Here is a 24460-nt window from a genome sequence, read left to right on the forward strand (position 1 = left end):
CATAGAAAATTATCAATTGAAATATATGGACTTCTGTTGTATTTCTCCTGACAGAGTGAAGAGTTTTCTTGCAGAAAAAGTGCAGGAAACACAGGCTATCAACAGACTAATAATCTGTACTGCCTTAGGTATCATAATTACAAAACATGACTTTCCTCCCTTGTTGAAAGAAGCAGCAAACTACCATGGATTTCAAAATGGCTAGGACCTAAACCCATATTCTGCCATTGACTTCAGCATTATAATTTGAACTCAGGACTCAACTGTTCCGTAAAAGCACATCTCTACTAATGCAATCAAACACTACTGAAACCTAGCATGGTTTCATGTAAGCAACCGTGGTTCAAATTAGTAAGTAAATACTCCCCCCAAACCTACTTGGTTACCCTCTCGATGGTCTGCATGTGAACATTAGAATGAGTCTGTGCAAGAACAGCCTCCTGTTGTGCACATTTCAGACACAGACCACCAATCCGACTGGAATTTGTGGTTGAAATGAGTGACTTCTGGTGTTTCAGTCTTCCTTCCAAATCTTGGCATGTCTTCTGAGATTCTGAAAGGTCTTTTCTAGAAAGAAGAAACAAAAATGCTATTTGAGTTACAATCAAACATTTCTACAAGTTCTATTTATAGGAAATATACAACTAGAGATATGACATAAAACAATGTGCATTAGAGGTATTCTTACTGTTTTTGTTACAGACGTCAACAGTGCAAGGAAGATCTTCACAGAGAAATAATAGCTGAACTGCCCAATCAAAAGTAATAGAGAAAACAAAATGATACTAAAATGATTTCTTCCCTCTGGAAACTCAGAAAATAGTGAGGTTATACAGAAAATTACTAGATGAAACATATAACTTTCCATACTGTTTGAACTGAGTAATTAGTCTGTTAACAAGAAACACTATCAGTGGTGTAAATATATCAACATCCTAAGAAAACCTAACAAATTTTTGCTGTTCTTACCACTACTATCATTACCTCTACATTTCTTGCCTACTCTCAAAGTAACTGTAAATTGCCAATATAAAAGTCCTGTATGCTCCCTAGACAAAATCCAAATGTATTTAGCACACTCATTCCGACCCAGCAATACATATAAACTCCAGGTCAATGGCATCTCCAGGAAAACGTTTATTTTATTTTATTTTATTTCTCCTGAAATTTTTTTTACCAGGTGCTCTGAAGAATTTTCTCCAGAATTTCCAAGCAGCTGACAGTCCAGGCAGAGCACAAGCAGAAGGAATGCTGACATCAGGAAGTTCCAGACAAACGCACACTGTGCACATATAGATCAATTTGACAAATCGTGCAATGAATCCAAAGCTTTTGGTTTGTTATGCAGGCCATCTGGGCAGCATACATATAGTAAGTCTGACACATTCTGGTTGCATTGGATTTACTGTGCACATGATATATACACTGCATGCATGCATATTTCCATCTGGGAAATCTTCTGTGCACTTTTTCCCATTTTAGTAGTTGGTCTATTAAATATAATACATACTATAAGCTGAACAGAATTTGCTCTGTATATATTCTTAGATGGTCATGGTACAACAGACCTATTGTTGGGAAATCCTGGGCAGAAATCAACAAGTCCTATGTAAACTTATGCTTAAACTTAAAAACAAGGATATTCCCACTGAAAGCAACAGAATTTCTGACTTGAATAAAATTTGGCAAATGTGCAAGTGTTTTGCTGAGCTTAGACTTTGAAAGATCAAGTCCCTTCGGAGAAAGCAAGAAGCTGAATTATATATTGGTAGAAATTGTCAGACTATTTAAACCTGCAATCTTTCTGCCTGAGTATATCTTACACTTCAAACAAAGTGAAGAAAAAATCAGATCACATCAGCTGAAATTAAGATCCTCCTTTACTAGCACTGGTTTAAATAGTTTTGCATGTGTAAGATTTCACCACTGCCAAGAACATATTTAAACTGGTCTCTCTACCAGTAATTCTGCACACACAAAACATACAGAATTTTCAGACATACAAAACCATGATATATTTAGGGAAAAACATAATTAAACAGATTCAGCAGCAGTGCAGTGAATGCAGGTACACAGAGGGAAGTTTACTCCAGAATACCAAAATCCTAAAGTGATTTGCTCTAGCTCTGGTTCTCCATAGTCTGCTCTCTCTATTCAAACTGCTGATATTCTGAGGAGTATATAGGGACTTATTTTTAGGTATTTCTGTGTTTAAAGAGATGCATGTTACATGAATGGAAATACAGACTGCATTCTTCAAAACTACATTCTCCTGCTCCAAAATCATTATTTGGCCAAAACTAGTTGGATGCTTAAGAGTTCTAAAGCTTGTGATACAAAATATTAGTTTAAAAAAAAAAAAAAAGCTCATATGAGTTAGAGTTTTAGCTTTTTTTTTGTTTCGATTGGTCTATCTTAATAGACAGGATGTTTCTATAAAGAAAGTAAAGGTAAAAAGGATAAAGACATTTTACATCAAGTTCTGAGGCTCAGTAATTTCTATAAAAACAATAATTCAATCGAATTTATAGGATGTATAATATATATTGCTGATATTGCCTTATAATAGCAATACATTTAATTTTACCTTTAGATTTGAGAGAACTTCATGTCAAACTACCTTTCAGGGACACTGTACTAGTAAACGCAATATTCAGTCATTACCCATTCTCTTACTTAAATTCAAATTAAGAGTTGTTCATGTTGTTACAAGTTGATAATATTTTTAACAATAATTTAAAGAAAAAAAATCACTTTACCTTAGGGACTGTATTTGAGCATCAAGGATATTGACTTTTTCTTGATAAAGAAGTTTCAGTTTCTCCTACAGAAAAGATGGGAGAAAATGGTATCTTTTGCTTTCTTCATAGTCTTGTCTTTATAAATAAACCTAGACATTAGCCATATTCACTGATTTCCCGTGAAAATATAAACTTGTTGAAACATTAGATTCAGAGAAATTCAAGTATTTCACACTTTTCCGAAAGTCTACAAAATGAATGAGCCTCCCTTTTTCTTATTTCTACACATCTTGCCAGATCCTCATATGGTGTAAATTGCACCAGCTCCACTGATTTCAACTGTCTACAATGATTTACAAAAATTGATGATCTTGTTTGTTGGGTTTGCTCTTGCTTTCCCTGAAGTCAGTAGAAATAGAAGAAGAAACTGTTTGCACCATTCTGAAGAACTTCAAGTAAACCACCTACTTATTTATAAACCTATTACCTGGAAAGAACTATATATATAAATCAACTATAACAATGTTAAATAAAACAGTGGTGATGAACCAGAGAAAATGCCAGAAAATTATGGCTCTTTCTGTGTTTGAGTGAGCCAAACAATATGATTCTCTTACTCCAAATATGACAGACAAAGGAGCACTTATTGTAAAAACTAGTTTTCAAATAACTGAAGATGTTAGGGATCACAGAAGATGTTTTCAACTCCAGACCAAACACAAAATAACAAAAATATATTTTACTGGGAGAAATTAATAAATAGAAATAATTATCTTGAAGAATCAAAATGTCCTTTAAAATCCACAGCACACACATGCACATGGATAAGATAGACCAAAACTTTGGGTTAGCCACGTTTTTCCCAACAGATGGCAATGCTAACCATCAGCTTAGAGCCAAACAATTAAGACTATCTTCCCAAACTTAAAAAAAAAAAAGAGAGAGAGAGAAAACACTATCTCCAAATCACTAGAGATCTTCTGTCTCTCTAAAAGCACAACATGTGTGATTCAGCTCAGGGAAGATAAATTGGACAAAGTCACTTTTGCATCTTGCTGATCCTGCACTGCTCCAGGAGCGGATGGACTCATTGCTAAAGAGCTTGTCTGCAGGGCTAAATTACCAGTTCCCACCTGTCTGTGGCTAGTGTCACTGCCAAGAATCTCAAGAGTACTATACATTGTGGAGCCATCACTGACATGAGCTCCTTAAACCAAGTCTTATCTCTGAGAAGTTAACATTTGCAGAGACAGCCTACCATCTGTGTCTAACTGGATAATAATAATAATGATAGGATAATGAGAAGATGAGCTTCAAGGGAAAAAGATCTGACCTCAGATTAAGGTTCAGTCAACCAAAACTCCTCCCATAAGTCTGTCAGAAAATTAATCATCAGAACAGCAGCAACAAAGATACACTGAAAGCTTACTTAAAGGTATGACCCTGCAAAGAAAATTAATACCAACCAGCTCTAAGTGCCATTTTTCTGCATCTCCAACAGCTGCTGAGGCCAAAGCCTGCTTTCTGTTACATGCTGGTGATGAGGTGACGGGCTGATGTACACTACAGTCATTACCATCTACAGGCCAGGAGTTCTGAGTATTTGCCTAAAATAAAAATATTAATGATTCAGTTTAATATATAGGCTGTTTATTAACAATAATTGTAAGTATTGAATATTCTAGTTTTCATTATAGTAACATATAAGAACAAATAAAGAAGTTAATTTTGTTGGCAACTTGTGACAACAATGTTATCCACAGTAATCCACGTTTTGAAACTGTCATAAAATTCTGACTAAAATTCAGTTACAGGACAACCATTTTCATAGCCTTTAGTTAAAGGAATCAGGTCCCTGAGCCTTGATTAAAACGACAGAAAAATAAGAACTTACTGAGCCATCTAGAAGAGTTTGTTCTCTCAATGTGTGTTCTGCAGTTAAAAATTTCAGTTTCTGATGGAGTTCCTCATTTTCAAGAACTACTACTCGTATTCGATCTTTCATCCCAGACAATTCCTCCTATAAGATAAAGGAACTGCATGTAAAAGGCTCCTTGAGACAACTATCAGCATTTAAAAGTATGTTGAGACCAGAAGTCTAGATCTCAAGGTATTAGCGTGCCCAATTATCTTAACCCTTTTAAACAGAATAAGGATACTCAAAAGATAACTTTTAGATGGAAAAATATTAGATGGAAATTTAAGTCATGAAAGTGCTTCTTAAAAAAAAAAAGTCTGTGCTTATTTGTAAAAGTAAACATGTCCTTGGATGCCCTTAAACAGTACAGAGGGCACCAAGATGCACGGTATGGCTCAGTATCTCCTGAACTGCACTGAGCTCAGTTTTGGTCACTACAACAATCATAATCTCAAGGCTAAGTGTTAGCCATTTTCGAAATAATTCTTCCTATTCAGGGGATCAGGGTTTTAGTAGGTAAAATATGTTGTATAATACCTTGCAGAACTTCACTTCTGCTTCTAAGTGGTTAATGTACTGGGACTGATCGTTAATTATAGGAATGAGATCAGAAAGGGCAGGTAAATCTTCGGTTGCAGCTTCTGGGGGTTTCTGCAGGAAGCAAAGAATAGTATGTGTTATTTTCTGGTTTTCCTTTTTTCTGCGGTAAGATATTGGTTGCACACAGAATACTATTTACACTCAACAAAAAAAGTCATCAAGTACTTGATTGTGGGGAAGAGAGAAATACTAAGATTTTTAAATCTTCAATACAAAAAGTAAAAATGTCATTCTTGTCAAAAATGTACAATTGCTTGATTAAGCAAATCTATAAAACAGGATTAAATCATATCCACTACCTGATTTGTAAATGATATTCATACCTATTTAAGTGCATGACCTATTTTAGACAAACATAAAGAGGTATTTTCTTCTTGAAAAAAAAAATCTCTTAAAAAAAAATCTCTTGAATTTTACTTTAGAGTTGTGGGTATGCATCAAAGAATATACCTCTAAATGCTAATTCATAATTGCTGCAGAAACACAACTGTGCCTGCAGTTTTAATATCTCTACAGAAATGCAGTAAAATGTACACATTTTACTAGAGACTATGTTTATTAAAGAACCTGGTATTTTAAAAGGCACCTCAGAAACAGAGTTGGAAAGAAAGTGGGAGTTTTTCAGAAGACTCTACTAGTAGATAAAAGTTTTGTTACCCTCACAAATAACTACTGAAGGCAGATACTGAAGGAAATCCCCAATAGATATTGTCTATTCAAGATAAACAATTACATCTCTGCTTTTTTTTAATAGGATTTAAACAGGGATTAAACTTTTTACCCAATTTGGGCAAAACACAATCTCGATAACTTTACAGCATTTACTCCTAAGAATACAGTACAGATTAAATAAGAATGTAAATAAATCTATCCTTAAAAATCACAGTTCAAATATTTTCCTGAAAACTACAGCCTCTCTTTGATCATACTAATAACAGTCCTTGTTAGTCTAATAGAAAGAACTTAGAGTAGATACTACAAATATTATTTGTATATATTATAACAATTAGTTTAGATACAACAGTGACATACCTTAAAATAATTTTAATACAGTAACAATATTAACCATAAATATGCCAGTCTACAATGAAACCATCTTAGAATAACAAAGATATTTAATGGATATTCTACCTTTATAGTCAAGAAAACAGTTACTATCAAAACCTCACCAGCTTTATGTACTCCAGTATTGTTTTACTACCTTAGTTTGATATTTCACTATGGCAGATTTCATCCACTGAAAGAACTGTGTAAATGCATTCTAATTCTAGTTGACATATATGAATTATTTTAATTCCTGAAGCTAAAAGAAAGCTGATCCATGCAAACCCTCAAGTGTCTCTCTTTCTCTTTTTTTTAAAGATTGAAATTGGGATAGTGAAATTGGGACACGTTTCCAAGTTGAATATATATCCTCTTCTATAAAAGATCTCTGCATTTTTCACCCATTTATTGGACTGACAGACATTTGTAATAGTCTAAAGTGCCCTTCTTCATATTGTTCACTGATAAGGGTACAAAATTCATAGACAGTTTGCTAATGAATGCCTCTCAGAAAACAGTTACATTTCTAATATTAGTTTACTATTCTGGATGAAAAGACAGGCCTCTTATACTGAGCCGCAGCTAGTTTGAAACTGATATAATTCTACTAATTTCTGTGATCATAAGTCAGAATCACACCTATTTTGCACGAAATGATTCAAAGGATATGCTTTTCAAATATGCCTAACGCCTTTAAGACCGTAAATTCTATTTTCAAAAGGTAGCTGAACAGTTATGACTCTTAAGTCTCTGCGACCTCTTACAAGATTTAGAAACCAACACCTCTATTTTTAAAAATTATTTTTGAAACATTCAGCATTCAAAATCAAGCTACTAATGGCTAGCTGTAACATCTTCTAGTAATTATATCTATAGGTTCTGCATCTGACAACAATCAATGTTTTTTCCCACAATAAGGTGTTAATATGCCTGTCTTACCTTAAAGGATAAAGCTAAAATCCACTAACTGAAGAATAAAGAAAACAAACAAACAAACCCCACCGAACAAACCTACTATGAGGTTTAAGTGTATTGTACATGGATGATGAATAACCAAACCAGTAAAGACAGCTAAAATTTCTAGCAGTCAAAGCCTTCGTATCATATTTACCCCATATAAATTTTGACTATATAGAGGCATAAAATTTTATAAACAGTCCAAAATATTTTAAACTTTGTTTCATACTTTAGAAGAAACAAGACTGATACAAGGTTAACATGCCAGCCTTTCCTCATTGGAGATGGATTTAAAATCAGATACGAAAAGTATATTTGGCAGTTTTATCTGAAACAGACATTTATGAACATAAGGTGAACATGCAGTGTATTTATAAATAAGTAAGAGATTTACTCTATGCTGGAAGTCTCTGGATATTGTTCCATATTTAAAACAAAAACCCTAAGTAAATTCTCATTATAATAACAAAAAAAATTCAAGACAAACACAGTGAACAAAAAAGGCAGTTGGAAGTAATTATTTAATTACTCCTAATTAAAGCTTTGAATTTAGTCTAAAACTATCACTGAGATAAGAATTATTTTCCATTCTGACAGACAAGGAAGCCCGTTCAACAAATATACTTGTTCAAAGCAGCAAAGAAACAAAAAGACATTCTTCTGAATCTCAGCTCTATATTTGACATAACTCTTCATGCTCCCTCAGGGAGAATCTTTGAGGCATGTGGAACAACAACTGAGGAGACAAATGGACGGTTTTCCAGGACCATCCCGAAAACCTTTCACAGAATTGGCTCTGAGTCAGCTATGAATTCTGCCCTGGCCCACAGCATGCAAATTCCAAGTCCCACTGAATCAGAATTCACCTTGCTTTAGAGTCTATTAATCTTAACTAGTTTATACACAGTTTTAAAAAGCAAAACATACTTGTTAGAGTAAATGTATTATACTTCCAAGAATATTTGTAATTCATCTCTCTGTTCCTCCAGCTCCCTCTCATCCCTCACTGCTTTTTGAAAGTGTAATGGATACCTTGCAGCTAGCAACTCCAACTAATCACTGAAAAAAAGATCAAACCACAGCAGGGAAAATGGGGAAAACTCCATTTATATTCAAATTATTTTTCGCTGAAGAACAGCACTAACATTTAACATGAGAAACTTAGCACTGGTGTAACATATGCAAGAGTGATAAAAAATGGTTCCACTAAAGGGAAAAGAGTAAGTAATATATTTTCCTGACAGAAGAAAGGAGGACTTATTAACACAACTGATAGCACTGTCACTGTGATATTTCTTTATTTAAAATGTCTCTATCTGCCCTTTGATGGGACAAATGTCTGTCAGATAATTGGTTGTTTTCTTTTTACTTTTATTACACAATTGTTATCTCTTAATTAGGGAACTTCTACTTAATATTCTGATCACAGCTCAAAATAACATGCATTAAAGGATGAAATAATAGAGGCCGGGGGGCAAATATTTAAACTAGACCAAATATTAAAATCAAAACTGAAAGACACACCAAATCAGTATGAAATAGCAAACATCTATGCATGAGTCTCAGAAATGCTGTTCATATTTGCATTCTTAATATTCAAAAGTTTACCATATAAACACAGGCATTTATGAAATACAAATGCAGCTTTAGAAGCTAGTTTTCTACACAGTAACAAATGTTTTTGCCACCACAAATAAGTTGACCCAGTCGTGCTTTTCCAGAGTGCCTCAAGATTCAAGCCTCTAAACCCCAGGAATTAAAGACATTTTAAATCAGGCAGTCTTAAACCTGCTGCCCTATAAACTGGCAAGAAACAATGGGAAGCAGTCACAAGGACTCCGCTTGTACTGATGGTGTCAGGACCCTGAGCTGGGTGCAGTTAGGTTAGCTAAGACCCATCTGGGAATACAGGCTTCAAATTGTTCTACACTACTACCTCATTTTTGACAGGGAAGAGTCACTGGCATTGCTTACTATAAACCAAAGTAGTCAGTGGAGGCCATCGTAAGATGCAGCTGGAACAATGCCTTTAAGTTCTTTTTTTCCTATGGGGATACAGAACAACTGCTAGATAGTAGTAACTGAACTGTCCACCTTTGCCTATTTTGGTGCAGTTCTGCTGTGAGAATGATAAATTTGAGAAGCCCGTGTAAGGGTGTCCCTCCCATGTAATTAACTTTGCCAGAGAACCACTGCATTTTGGTAAAGAGCTACAGAATCTGTTGTTACATGGACCTCTCTAATCCTCTGAAGAAAAGGCATGGCTATAGCATAAGAAAGCCTTCCTGAATCCTCAGGATAGAGTGGTAAAAGAAAAGAGAGGCTGCTCTTACAGAAATCTGTCTTTGCAGTCAATCCCAAATGTTTCCAAAACAAGAAGGATGGACTTCTGGTGGAGAGAAGATGAGAAAGCTGAAAGTAATGTGATCTGCCATCCACACTGGATGGTAAACAAAAAAGGAGACAAGTCTAAATCCTGAATTAAGGAATTCCTTGTTCTTCTGCTGTGGTCATAAGCATACTCAGTTCTGGCCACATCCTTGTGGATCTCCTACATTTCAGAAGACTAAAATAATTTGGGGTTTCTTATTCTCAGAGACTAGATATCTGATCTCAGCATGTATGCTATTCATTCAAATAACACAAAGAAACAAGGCAGAAATACATACAGACAATGACATCCTCCTCGATGGGGAGGCTTCACTTTCCATTCTTTCCTGATTTTGCAACAAAGTTTTAAGTTGATTAACTAAGAAGAGATTAAAAAAAAAAAAGATTAATAACCAAAAAGTCTTCCTTGTTTGGATGGAATTAATATTATTTCTAGCATGTCTAAAACTATTTGCTTTCAGAATAATCTTACCTGCATGACTGTGCTGCAGTTCCTGCCAGGCTGAATTCCCTCTCTCATCATCTCCCCTGTCCACAGAGGACTGGTCAAATCCAGCTTCACCCTCACCCATTGCAAACTGTCCTTCCTCCAAGGCGTATTTCAGTTGATGGATACTTTCACTAGCACGCTCTGCAAACAATCACATCATTAGCCACAGGAAACAACATAAAAGAAAGTATTTACTGACTGAGATTTTAAATGTGTGGGGAAAAAAAAAAAAAAAAGGACAACTGAGTATATTCAGCATCTGTCTAGCTTGACTGTTTAATCCAAACTCAGCCACTGGAAGCAATTACCTAACACAAACAGCCAAAACTACTATATGCCATAATTTGCAGTAGAACTGTTTCCTACAATTTTAAAGAACAAATTACGAGTAGCATCTTAGCCTGGCTATACCTCAGGGTTCTACAGCAGTGCAGGTAGCCACTACAGAAATTCCCAGTAGAGGCTTCAAATACTAATCATACACTTGATCCCAAATTATTTTCTAGCATATACAGCTTTATTACTTTTCAACCAACATAATAGCTCTTGTTATATTTTATATAGTGTGCAGGATCAGGCTCTACGGACAACATCTTTGAATTCTAATGATGATGCCACATATCACAAAGCAATACATAGCACAATTGAAAAATATTTGAGTAATTGAAATAAAAACCTCAGCAAATGGTTTGTCAACATAAAACAGTAATACAAAAAAACATATAAGTTCTGAACAGGTATAAAAATTAAATAAGAACATTTAGTATACACTCATCACCTCTAGAAAAACAAAATCAAAAAAATCCCTCCCTGATAAATTGAAATACTTTGTGAAGTCTTTCAAGAATTCACTGAGTTACTCAGAGGCGACACATTGAAAGTGAGGAAAAAATGTTACTGTATTCTTTTCATAAATCCCTTTTTTAAATTTCATTCAGCTGACTTCATTAAAAAAAAAAAAAAAAGAAACTTTTTAACCATAAAGGCAGAGATATAAATGCTGCATCATTCTGATGCAGCTGATGTCAAAAAGACACTTGAGAGATTTGCAGCTGAGAGATAACAAGTGAATTGGGAATCAGAAGATAAGGGCTCAATTTTAGAAAACAATGAACCCGGTTCACACTACAGGATCTCAGGCAATTCACTTATTACTTTTCTTTCAACTTCTTATTTATAAATAGAGATGAGTATTTAATTTCTCTCCCCTTTAAGCAATTTCTATACTAAACAGACAAGGACAGACTTAGAGCAAAGACTATGTTACTACAGAATATGTATGGCTTTATGCAATGTTTAGCAAAGCAGGATTTTGAGGTCCTACTGTAATGCCAAGTGAACTAAGAAAATGATCCACACATCAGTCACGGAGCATGCATTCTCAGTTACAGTCCCCCATCACCATTCACAGCCACTTCATCAGGAATGTAAGACAACATTTCTTTTATGTAATGCTAGTCATTTGTGGCTATAAGTTAAAACCACCCTGAATCAGAAAGTTTCCTGAAAAGTTAACAGCTATCAATATTTAAAACAAAACACCCATGCTTCAATTTCAGAAACGTAAAATCACAGCTGTTTCCTTCATTTAACATCAAATTCTTTAAAGATTTATTCTACCTCAAGACTACTGTATATGAAACATTCAGGTGTAAATCCCCACAGAACAGAAATTGCACTTGTGAGGCAAGGTTTGTAGGGAGAGGAAATATCTTTTACTGGAGCAACTGCCACAACTGGAAAAAATGGCAAGCTTTCCAGCATACAAGTCCTTCATTTATTCTTTTATGTTTGTAATCTGTAAATTTATAATGATGTATAAATAGCTATCAACTGAAAATATTTTTTCTCCTAGAGAAAAAAGAAAGCCAAAAATCGCAGTTAAGCATTTGCTTGGTAGAACTCAGAAGACATGCCTCAGAGTATATCTGCTGCTGGTTAAAAATGGCAATAGTTCCTTTTTTGGAACCTGGAAAAATGAATACCAGCTCAATTCAGGGAATAAAAGTTAGGTATGTATTTGTGCCCTCACTTCATCTGCCCTTTTCAAGTTCAGCTAATCTTTACTACAGTTGAGAAATCTTTTTCTTCCCCCCACTCCTATGGGATTTAACAGTCTTTTTCATTCTTTTTCTCTGCTTGGTTATAACTCGCCAACAGTTTAGAAAAAATAACGTCCCCCCAAAAGACATAGAATTTAAGAATATGGCTTTCAGTCCAGTATGTCAGCTTTCCCTTACTTTTTAGCAACGATAGCTTTTAATAAAAACCTGACCTGCTTCTCATGTTGTATTAATCTCAATACCCATTTTTAAAGGCCAGTCTTCTTAACAGTAGCATTACCTCTTTTGATTTTCAGGTGCTCTATCCTTTAACCAAGTTTATGTAGAAGAAGACATAAAAAGCACATTTTAAATACTTATTATAGCAAAGTCATGAATATATTTCAAAAGGCAGTGACTCAATAAAGAAGCTTTTAGGTCAAATATCCCTGCTGACTAATGAGCATACTCAAGTTGTTCATCCATTCTTGAGTGTTCTAGCATGCTATAGGAGCGGGAGAGTTAACCAAGAAATGGTGGAAGTAGCTCTCTGATGCAATGTCTTACATATTTACCAAACTATGTTGCAACTAGTTGTAGCCGAAAGTTGTTCAATATCAGTTAAGGTATTTAAGTGGTGTGTCATCCAATAGCAGGAAAATTTCTTCATTTCTCATTCACTGTAGGCCTCTGTCAGAGATCCTGAGAGTCTAAATATTTACTTTTATGTTCTATACCCAGTGAAGAAAAAAGAAGTCCCATGTACAGTTTTTTCCAGAACTTCTCTCTTTGCAGAGAGAATATAGCATTACAGCTTCTGAACTCCATGCTACTACTTTATCCTTAAAGATAACACAGATCTTAAGATGCTACAACCTCTTCTTCCTGAAATATTTTGGGCAGCAGCAGGAGTGAAACACATGAGAAATATTATCAATGGCACACTGATATTCACTTTTCTTGACTAAACTTTCCTGCCTCCACAATAATGCCACCATATTTTTGAAAGCTGCCTCAAACATTTGCCAAAGTTTCTTGAAAGCTTGATAATTTCCAAATTACAGTGGCTGCTACTGTAAGTAAAAAGCTCACCAACCTGGGAATGCGGGAGTTTGGAGCGTCCGATGTCTGGGTTTAGGATTCCCTAGTCACTGAAGAGCTAACATGTACCTCAGTAAGAGCTGAACTGGATCCGTAGAAAGGAATAAGTAGATTACAAAATTTTCTAAATAACGAGATAATTTGGGACATTAGGATAAAAGACGAAACAGTACATAGTGGGATTATACACTTGTGTTGCTTCTGCCAATGTAAAAACATCCCTTTTAAACCTGAAAGAAGCATAAAGAACCTCTATGAATGCAAACTAATGGGCATCAAAGAGCCTTTATTTAAAGGCAGAATGATGGTTTTATAATGAATTCAGAAGTCACTAATTTTCAAGTGCTCCTACATTTAAACCAATTATTCCGGTTAGACTATTCCTATAATTGCACATTTTATAGAAACTAGGCCTCATTAAAAACATACTGCAGAAAACTACTTGCATGTAGTACTGTAATTTGCGTATCTAAAATTCAGTCTGCCTTTGTTCTTCTTTTCTGCGTCTTAACAAGCCTACACAAATAAAATCTGAACATATGTTTCTGTTGTACGATAAAACTCCATTGATGTGTTATATGGGTACGGCTGAGGATATGGATGAAGCTGGACTTATCTGGATTAAAACTTCAAAAAAAAAAAAATCCAATGTATTGATATAGCTCTTTGGTTGCCAGTGTTTAAAGGATCTCAGCTGCTGATGGAAAATGACAAACCAGTAACAAAACCTGATGGATATAAATCAAAAGAAAAGATTTAACTGCTCCATCAAAATGTTGTCATTTTTCAACTATTGGTAAGAATCATAGGAGCACTCTACTTGCCATACGGGACAAAAAATATTATCTAGTGCCTCAGGAATGACATAAGTGACTAAAAGCATGAGAGAAAGCGATATACTGCCTATTATTTCAGTGACAAAAGCAACCAGCTACCCTAAGCAGAATCAGGTCCATACTGCTCTAGCTACAAACACATCGCTATCCCTCCATTCACCTAAACATGAACGCAACTTTTGGCTACATTAGGTTCATTTATGCATAATGCTTTAGACAAAACTGATAGGGCCTTGACTAAAACACTGCTTAATGTTCAAAAAGCACATAGTAACATATATTCCACACACCAAATAAAGATACTTCTGTGTCCTGAAATAAGCATTGATAATTCTTGTTATTTTTTCTACCCATTGTAACTACAAAATCTAAGTATTACACCCTGAAAATATATATTTTGAGTATAGTATAGGTATCCTTTTTCTAGAAAGTATCTTGGTATAAATATAATAGGTAAAGTTTTTTGTATGGGAATGTCACTGCTACTGCTGAACAACATAATTTCTTTTACATTAGAGACACATTCAACTAATCAATAAAAAAAGATCAAACTAAAGGCTGAAGTCGGAATAATCGGAAGTAAAATACAACATGGAAGAGGCTGCTGTATTTCCAAAGAGGTGATAATCAGCTTTGAAGCAGAGGGGGGGTGGAATTGTGAGAACAATTTGCCACTGAAGTGAAAACAGAAAAAAAACAGAGAAAGCATTGAACCATGTTTGCATTGCCTAAACAAAAGATGTTTTTTCAGACACTGCCCAAGACTGTCTATAAAGAGCACTTCTTCAAAAGAAAGCACCAAAGCTACCTCATTTATGAACTCAGAAATGCCACAGAAAATACTCCGAGAGCTAATGGAGAGCTTAGCAAAGGAACCAACCAGCCAAAACAAGAGAATTGCCTGAAAGACATGGAAAATAATTCCAGCTGGTAGAAGTGTTAAGCAACAGAAATTGAAGGAAAACAAACTACAGCTGTATGAAAAAGTTACCATAACTCATCAGCTAAGGCTACAGATCTAGTTCTAATAAAGTTCACAGGAAGACTATGGGAAATTACTGGCTATAAATACAATGAACAGTTCACTTTCTGATATACCATGGTTCCCAATCAGAAAATGGTCCTAGAAAGATAGAGAAGCAGGAATTACATCAATTCTGCTGGGATTAAAAAAAAAAAGAAATTACATGAAACAATAACAGGCCAAAGAGAAGATAAAATTAGACCAGTTAGTGAAAACAAAAACAAACAAACATAAAAAAGACATTTAAAGAAATTTTTACTGTCCAAAAGTACATTAGCTCTGACTTTGTTTCTATTGACATTTGCAAACCTAAAATAGTGCATAATGTACCTCTTTCTGGGTAGCATTTTAGCCTTATTACTTAAAAATACCAAAGAAAAACATGCAGCCCACACAGAAGAGTTCTACTTCCTGAATACCTAGTTATCACTGGAAATGTGATGTATGCAAGAGTAACTTTTTGTTTGGACTAAGACAGAAACTTAATTAACTTTATTTGAAATATTTGCTACTCTACTACTGGAGAGATTTTCACAAGATAACAAAAGCTGGCCTTCCATAATAATAAATATTTTCACTCACTAGACTATTTTAAAATATTTATTAATGTGTGCTAGCTATAACTGATTCGCTCTTCCCATTTTAGACGTATCAGACAGCAAGTGAAAGGTTGTTGCTCAAGATGGGATTTCATTATGAAGTACCAACTCAGAAACCTGCAAGCAAGCTGAAAATCTCCTAAGTTTTTACTGTGTTTTGCTTAGTCTTGGAATTTACCTTATTTACCATTCTGATATGAACCAACAGCCACCAGTATTAGCTGCCAGTCCCAGGCGTGCCTATGACTTACATGGTACATGGCAGTCTTGAGACTGAAAGCTTCCTATCAATTACTACCTATGTTGCCAGGATTTTACATGTAAACATTCAACAAGAACAATGCATGATTACAGCCTATTCATTAGCCAGGCCTCAAAAGGTCATGAGAGGTGTTTAACATACAGATGTTACAAAATAATGAGTTACTGATCCACTTATTTGACTCTTCTGCCTTCATATTTCCTTTGCGAGAAATAGACCATTTTCAACACTCCTTTTACCAACTTAGCAGCTGTAAAAGGAGGCTATTCTCTGTTGTGTGAAAGTTTACACACAGTAATGTGAACTGTACAAATACCACTCTCTTAACTCTGTATTACAAACAATAAAGACTTTAAATTAAAGTCTAGACTATTCAAGAAAAGCACTGTTATAGGATCCTTGTTATTTCATCAGAAACCTCTGTTGACCTCTAAGTCCAGTTATTACTTGGTCAGGTTTTTTGGTCTCACTTTCTGTCCACTGGCCACCTGATGAAGTTTACCGGATTCTAGTGCACACTTGGGTGTCCTGTGTATTAGTCCTCTGAGGGATTTCTCTTTACAGCAGCAGACACTGCATTGAAGAGTAAATGATATTCTCTTGAGAACTTATACAGCCTTCCACCACAATGAACGAGGCCACAAAATTATTCTTCTGATCTCCAGAAAGGATGGCGAGAAGCTGTTGCTATGTATCAGCCTGGATCCAGATAAGGTCAAGCATTACAAAAGCAGTTTAAGAATGCTGCATGTCAAAAACATCAAATAATGCTGAAGTCATGCTGTCTAAAATTCCAGAATCTGGACTGGAATTATATGAATTTGTAGAAAAGTCTCAAACTGTATAATTACATAAGAAAAATGGGTAAAGAATTAGGTTCAGCAACTCATGAAGTAATAATGACCCATGACGATCTTCAGTAATTCAATTACTGCTAGCGTTAACAATGTGAGGAATGTTTTACAGGTCAAAGGATTTAAAAATTGTACATCACTCAGAAACAAACAGGTTGGCTGAGAAACATAATGGAACCAATGTTACATTCCCCTGCTCTGGGGTTTTGTTTGCAATATTACCCTACTGATCTCTACTTACCGAGAGGCACTCCTGGATCTATGGAATTAGTCCTACCTTTACACAGCATGGAGAAAGGCAGAAGTCCATGTTTCCCAAAACGGCACAGAAACTGAAGGGAAACAGCCACCAGAAAGTCAAATGTTCTGAAGTGTTTTAAAAACCATAACAGATCCAATGTAAGGGAACCCCGTCAAAAATAGGAAAAAGGAAAAGTGGTATGAACAAAATATGTGCATGCCTTCATTTGAAATGGGGAGCTTTAATATTACTCTTTCACACAGTTAAACAGCCCAAGATGCATCATTCTTGAGAAAGGCCCTTTGAAGTTATGGGAAACTTAAAGAGGTCACTTACAACATCCAGGTAACCAAGACATACTTCAACTCCATATATCAAAAGGCTACCTAACTATGAAGATATTAAGAATCCCCTACCACCCCAACAGGTTTTCTACTCGAGAAAAAAAGAAATTCCCTTGGATCACTTGAAATGCACAAAGGACCTAAGACAAAAGACAGAAAATCCAAGCTCTGTTGCAAAACGTCGCAAAGAATATTTTCAAAACAAGACTGGTCTGAATAAAGGAATGAACTAAGAAGTCCTTACCAAACTACACACACACACACACACACACAAAGACCATTTACATAAAGAAATACTGAGCATGCTGAAATTAAGGGAATAGGGGGAGGAGGCAGTAGGCTTGGAGTCCAAAGGCCTTTGGCTTCCCCTGCTGTCAGTTTCTAAGTCAAAAACGTCACATGCTGTAGGGACTCCAGGCAACTCAGCACAACCACCGTACCCCGTGCATTCCCGACGCCCCACCAGGATGGACACTGAGCACAGCATGCTGCCTGCGCACGCTGGAATTAAAGGACACCAACAAATCTCCTTCGATGAATATGAACGAAGGGAATCTGCCTTTCTCACTGCCTGCATGCCACCCTTTGGACTTCCCAGTAATGTAAAAGACCAGCATTGACTGGTCTGCAACTAAAATGAAAAGGCAGGTCACCCCCTGGGCTATCATAGAATGAGAACAATAGTTCAGATGATGTTTCAGTAATAGTGTATCTTCTTCTCGGAGCTGTATAAAAACAAGTAAACAAGTCAGAGAAGTATTCTAGATAGAAGATAATCAGAAGTGCTCTGAAAACATGCAAGATTTTGTTAAAACCACACATTTTCAGCACATTACTTACTTCAGCTTATACTTATGCCTCTAGAAACACAGCAGAAATGAACAAAATGAAAATCCAAAGTGTGGCCTTTCTAAACAAAGCTATCCCTCTGTGCATGACAATGCTCTTTAATAAAGCAGAAACATTACGCCATCAGATGATTTTTCAAGCAGCAATACCGTAGTTGTTCAACTGTAGTTTTTTTAAAAACCTGATTATTCAGTCCATCTGGCTGCATCACAGTCTAAAGGAATGGACTCTAAATTACATGCAGAGTTTAATTCTTGAAGAAGAGGACAGAAAATCATTCACATCATAGGGACAATAAAACTCAGAGCAAAAACCCTTTGCCTTAGTCCAAATTGAGTACATGAAAATTATCCAGTGGTTTTCCATAATGGCCCACAGAAAAAAGGAAACGTGATAAAGTTCTAAGATTAACAGCACCTATGTATGGCATTTCATAACTTTTATTCATCACTTTTATATAGCACAAAGGGACTCTACACATTTCAAGATATGTTCTGATTTCTGCACTTTTAACTGTTCTACCTGTAGCTTCCAAGCAACATCTATATGTCCATTTATACTACTGGAAAAGTAACTAGACATGATTCTTCAAAGCACTCTCTTCTGGAACAAAGCAAGATCCATCCTCAGAACAAACAACTGATGCTATTTTGAGAAAGAAATGTGAAGTATTTGCTAAAAATAAAGTATCAAGTAGCTATTAAAAATATGTCCATTGTTTTATCTTCTTGTAATAATGTTTCCTATATTGCAATTGTACATGTAATTCACTAGCATCACAAAACAAATTAGATTTACTTCCATTATCTTTAAATGCTGTTTAATAAAACATTAACTCAAGATGTGCTTTTTTTTTTTTTTTTTAATGCTAAGCAGGGTGGCATATCCACAGATTATTCTGGCTTTCTTCAAGATTTGGTCACATACTTTCACCAATCAGAGACGGTCTGAAAGCTGGTAATGCTCAGCTGTCATAACAAAGAGGGGAAAAATGTTCTCTGCATATATAGTGCTTGTTGGATAAGAAGGCAGGTATGAACACAGTTAATGATGTGGGAAATAATCACGCTCATCAGAATCATTTTTCTGCCTCTTCTTTATGACTAGAATTTTACATGTTAATGAAAGCTAAGATTTGTGCACAAATCAAAGAGCACACAAAACAGGCAGCAGCCCTATCAAAGCCAAGGTTATGATCAACTACTTGGGATGGGATTAAATGTATTTAAGATGTGATATCTGACTGTCCACTTTAGTAGCCTGCTGCAATGCAAAATAAACCAAGATGATTTTCGTTGCAGTAGACCAGCAGAGTGCTCACGGTCAAGCACCACCAGGGGCACTACAACTAGTTAAGAAGAACTAATGCAATCACACATAATCATATGACTCTATCTTACAGTTTGCCAGACACTGGATTTTTAGGTTCATTCTGATTTTCATAGAAGTTGCAACTCCCGAAAGCACTTTTTGGAAGGAAAAAAAAAATAATAAAAAAAAAGCTGGCCAGTCATACTTTAGTTTTCTTCAAACTGCAGACGCTCGAAGCACATGGGCTGTAGGTCTAACTTCGCGTTTAAAGAGCACCGATTAAATAAAAAGGGGGAGAGGGCGGATATGAGCACGGCTGACATGTTTTTCACAAGCTCCAGTCAGGCCTCTGTGCAGATGCACTTTCACGGGGAAAATAACTCTGCCTCTGACACAACGTTTCTCTAGACAGCGATTTAAGGAGCAGCAGCAGAACTAGCTCTGCTCTTGCCACAAGCACGCCCAGAGCAGGGACGGCGCCGCCCCGGCCCGGCCCGAGCCTCCGGGGGCGCTACGGCTGCGCGGCGGGACCGCAGCAGGGAGAGGCGCCCGCCGCGGAGCCGGGCCTCTCGGCGCCTCCCGCCGCCGCCCCGGCACCGCCTGGGGGGACGCGGGGCAGCGGGGCGGGAGCCGCCGGCGGGAGCTGGAGGCGCCCCCGCCCCACCGCGGCGGCCCCCGCTCACCTCGGAGGCGCCTCTGGTACCGCTCCAGGGTCTCCTGCAGCGCGGGCTCCCCACGGGGCGCCCGCATGAGGCGGCCGTCCGCGCCGGGCGCCGCTGCCGCCCGCGGGGCTCCCGTCCGGGGGAAGCGCGTGGACACCCCCAGGCGCTGTCCCACACACCGGCGCCCCGCAACGGCGACCGGTAACGGTAGTTCGAGCCGCTTTGCTTTCCCGCGCTCCGCAACCGCCGGAGGCGCCCCGAAGAACTACAACTCCCACAATGCGCGACGCGGACACGCTCCGGCTCCTCCGCGTTGCCCATTGCTACCCGCCAACGGCCTCCCCCAGCCACAGCTGAGCGTGGCAACGCTCGGGACCCGCCACACCCCCACGCTACGCGGCGTGAGGGAGGACGGTTAGAGAAACTACAAGCCCCAGCAGGCGGCGCGCCCCGGCGCGCAGCGCTCCCTGGGAGATGTAGTCCCTGCTGGCCTCCCACTTCCCGCCCCGGGCAGCGGGCGGAGGACGGTCCCAGCCCCCGCTTTCCTCTTTGTTGTGGCTTGCAGCCCCACTCGCGCCTGCGCACAGGGCACTCTTCCGCCTATGTTCTCGGGCCCGCAGTGGCTGGGTATAGCGCAGGTCCAGTCATGGCAGAAGGGATAGGCGATGGGGGTGGAAAACTGTGTTTACCTCCCACCACCGCGTACTCCGGCGCTTGCGCAGGGGACGCCCGCCAGGCGGCGCGTACAGTGCAATCACCCTCCTATTGTCTGAAGCCGACGCAGGCGCCGCTCTCTCCGTGACGCCTGCGCGCTGGCCTCCCCCCGCATTGTGCGCGTTCGGGCGGCGCCTGCGCAGTGCGGTGCCCCGCTCTGCCCGTTAGCCGCTATGTGCAGGGAATAACGTTAAGGCGGTTGCTACAGGGACACCGAGCGGAGCGCCCCGCCCCCGCCCCCGCCCCGTGGGGATGCCGGGTCAGTGAGCGCCGGCGGCGGCACCATCACCACCGGGGACGGCCTCTCCCCGGCGCGGCGAGCCTCCGAGAAGGGGTGAGTGGGGGGGTGCAAGCCGTGCCGGAGGGGGCCGGGGTCGCGCCGTTTGCCCGCCCGCTGCCTATTGTGCCCGGCGCCCGCCGCGCCGGGGCTTGCAGAGGGGCGGCAGCGGCGGGCTCCGGGCACGGCCCTCTCCCCGCCGTGCCCGCCGGGGTCCGGCGGCGGCTCCGCGCTGCCGCCTCGCCGTGCCTTCCTCTCCCTTCCTCTCGCCTCCCCTCCCCGCGGCGGGGCTGGCGGGGGCTTGGCCGCCGCCCCGGGCCCGAGGCGGCGCGGCGCAGATCGGGGGCGGATGGTGCCGCCGGTGGCCGCGGCTGCGTGCCCCGGGCGCCGCCGCCGTCGGCACGCACACACCCGCCGCGCCGCGCCGCAGGCTCCGCGGCTTTTCGGGCTGCCGTTCTCCTCCGCCGGCGGATTTCCGCGTCTCGAGGAGACCTTTCAGCTGTGTCTTTTTTTTTTTTTTTTTTTCCCCCGTCGGTCGCCCCTATTTCAGACACTCCCCCGTGGCTGGAAACGGTGTGTTTCTCCAGGTTTAAAAATGACCGATGCCGTTCATCTGACGTGCGGTGTTTCCGCCCTCCGTCCCCATAAAATAACGGTGTTTGAGCGGGATGATGGAGAAGATCTGTTGGTTTTGCCACCTCTCTTACTGTGTGTTTCCAGCCAACAAAGAGGGTCTCTTACGTTCAAAAGCGCTCTCCAGAATGCTCGATCTTTTCTTTCCTGAGACTCTTCATGGAGAAAGCGTAAAATATTTTTTTTTTTCCCCCCCGGCGGTGGAAGAAAAGTGCTGGGCTCACTTTGTCTCTGTGGCCTGGAAACGAACGGGTTACGGATGTAACAGAAACCCGATGGCGGTTTTCAAATGCGGAGCGTTTGGTGGCGGAGGAAGCGGGCTGCGGAGCGACGCGGGGGAGCCCTCCGCCCTGGCCGCCCGCGCGCGCGCCGCCGCGGCCGGATGCGGCGGGCGCTGCGGGCGGGGGAAGGGGAAGGGGGCAGCCTCCGCCAAACCGCCCTCGGGCGCGTTTCGCATCCACTGAATCCAGGGCGTTCAGCGGCGGCGGGCAGAGGTGCTCGTGCATCGCTCGCAAGCCCCGCTGGAGAAACGCCAGCTGGATGAAGCGCGGATGATGGCCGTTCGGTATAGTAATTATGTATACGAGCCGAGAGGAGCTCGCTGGTGACAAGAGTGTTGATGGTGTTGTGCTAGTTACCAGCCTTTTAGACGTTATTTTAAACGTCTTCTAGGATGAGCTGACAATTAGTCCATCTGTTCTTACGGTTCTATGAAAAAACGGAGCTGTAGTTGCTGTGCCGATGAAGAGTTGCGCTCTTATGACAACCTAGATAAGAGGTTACAGATAGCATATGTTGACCAGCACGTTGAAGAAATTATTCTCTTCTCAGTGAAAGCAAAGGTATTCATAAAATACTTAACTGCTTTGAAAGAATAAAGCCTGTTCCTAGCACTGTGATGGACATTTTTATTTTTTCCTCTCCCTATGGAGTGCTGTTCGAGGCTTTGTGACAGTGATTTTGGTCCTGGATTTGTCTGCGTAAAATGGTATGTGGGACAGGATGATTTTTGTAAACTGAACTAGTATGTAATTAAATATGCTGTGATTTCCTATGATTAATTTCCTCTGGGAATTGTTTTCTGTCCAGATGCTGAGGAGTATGTCTTACTGGAACTGAGCTCTGTTAGTATGAAAGATCCTAAACTTCATTTAACAAGGAGGGGTGGGGGAAGGGAAGGTTAAATATAAATACCTTTAAGAATCTCCCCTCCCTTTTTGATCTTCCAAATACTTTCTCACTTTTATATAAATGTTTGTTTTTGTTTTGTTTTGTTTTTCCTCTGAAAGAGAGCAGGAGGACTGGCTGAATGGAGAGAAGAGGGAGTAGCTGAGTATACAGAGAACTTTGTCAAAAGCAAGCCATAAGACTTTTTTTTTTCTTTAACTTATCAACTCTCTAAAAGTTATTTGTAATGAATCAGATAAAAATATTTTCTTTTATACGTTTAAAGAGAAGCGTTTTAACATGAAAGTTGTTACCGAACTTACCTTACTGTGGTGCTGCATTTTCTTTGACATTTGTAGCAACTATCCTGCAGGTGACTCCCTCCCATATCAAATCCGGCTGGGTTTTGCAAATCAGAATAGGTTCTCACTAGCTTGTGCTTCATTAGCTGTAATAGACCTGCCAGGAAATTTTTTTTTAACAATTCTCTTGATAACATACAGTCCAGAGAAGAGTTGGATTCCTGAAAGTGAACTAGAGAGGTCTATATTCACTTGCAGATGGGAACTAGGAAGCTTCCCTGAGCAACTGGAACAAAGCCTAAACCATGAATAGCTGCAGAAATTGATTTTGAGGTACCATTTCCAGTTCTTGCAAATGCAGGTAAAATGTATTTAATTTAAACTGATACTATAGTATCTCCTTGAATGTCTAAAAAGACAATTGCCTTGTCACAGCTGCCTTTCTTAGCTTCGGCAAGCAGAATTAAATGGAGGTGAAACAGATTATTTTTACTTTGTTATTCAGAAAGCCAAGAATATCTGTGAAATTCTGCTTTTGCTTTAGAAAAAATGTAACAGGGGAGGCAGGTATTGAATATGTTCAGATACCAGAACTTGTAGAAATTTTCATATCTACCTCTAACATTTATGAGGGGGTTTTTTTGGTTGGTTGGTTGGTTGGTTTTTTAAAGACATGCACTTCCCCCTCTTTGAAGAACTTAGTATATCATGTAGTAAAAATTGGCATGGTAGTGACCAGGAGACTGTTTGAAATTTGAGAAAAGAAAGTTCTTTGTTAGTGGGGGATGGAGCTTCTAATTTGCTGACTGGGAGCTAGTATTAGATGTGTACATCTTCCTTTTCTAACAACTAGAGGTTTGCAGTGACAGTGCTAGACAAGCCTTTAAGGGTCCTTTCTTTGCCTACTAATGCTTTTACTCAATGTCCACATTTGTTGCGTTTTAGTACTGACCATTGTGCCTCTTCTGGAGTTATTTGCCTTGTTTACTACACATCTTCAGTAGAGTGGTCTACAGATAGTAGCTTCCTTCACTGCACAGTGCTAACACTTCCCTGGATCACAGACCATCCTGTCCCTTGAATGAGGCAGATGTCCTGGGG

General features: G+C 39.3%; 2 protein-coding genes across 8 annotated transcripts in view; one reads left to right on the forward strand and one right to left on the reverse strand.

The window, feature by feature from the left end:
- The window catches only part of SDCCAG8 (SHH signaling and ciliogenesis regulator SDCCAG8), a 115448-nt gene extending 95038 nt beyond the window's left edge, over positions 1–20410 (reverse strand). For all 5 annotated transcript variants that reach the window (XM_067293349.1, XM_067293345.1, XM_067293346.1 and 2 more), the window contains exons 1-8: positions 20288–20410; positions 10124–10282; positions 9930–10009; positions 5197–5310; positions 4636–4761; positions 4208–4348; positions 2760–2824; positions 379–567 (exon numbers count right to left, since the gene is read on the reverse strand). In XM_067293349.1, coding sequence (XP_067149450.1) covers positions 379–567; positions 2760–2824; positions 4208–4348; positions 4636–4761; positions 5197–5310; positions 9930–10009; positions 10124–10282; positions 20288–20354 — 941 coding nt within the window. In that variant the 5' untranslated portion in view covers positions 20355–20410. The remainder of the gene's footprint in view (positions 1–378; positions 568–2759; positions 2825–4207; positions 4349–4635; positions 4762–5196; positions 5311–9929; positions 10010–10123; positions 10283–20287) is intronic.
- An 807-nt stretch (positions 20411–21217) lies between these two features.
- Positions 21218–24460, forward strand: part of CEP170 (centrosomal protein 170) — a 114508-nt gene continuing 111265 nt past the window's right edge. For all 3 annotated transcript variants that reach the window (XM_067293350.1, XM_067293351.1, XM_067293352.1), the window contains exon 1: positions 21218–21314. The gene's annotated coding sequence lies outside the window, so the exon portion shown is untranslated. The remainder of the gene's footprint in view (positions 21315–24460) is intronic.

This window comes from Apteryx mantelli, chromosome 3 (genome assembly GCF_036417845.1).
Source record: "Apteryx mantelli isolate bAptMan1 chromosome 3, bAptMan1.hap1, whole genome shotgun sequence".
In the NCBI taxonomy this organism is placed as follows: domain Eukaryota; kingdom Metazoa; phylum Chordata; class Aves; order Apterygiformes; family Apterygidae; genus Apteryx; species Apteryx mantelli.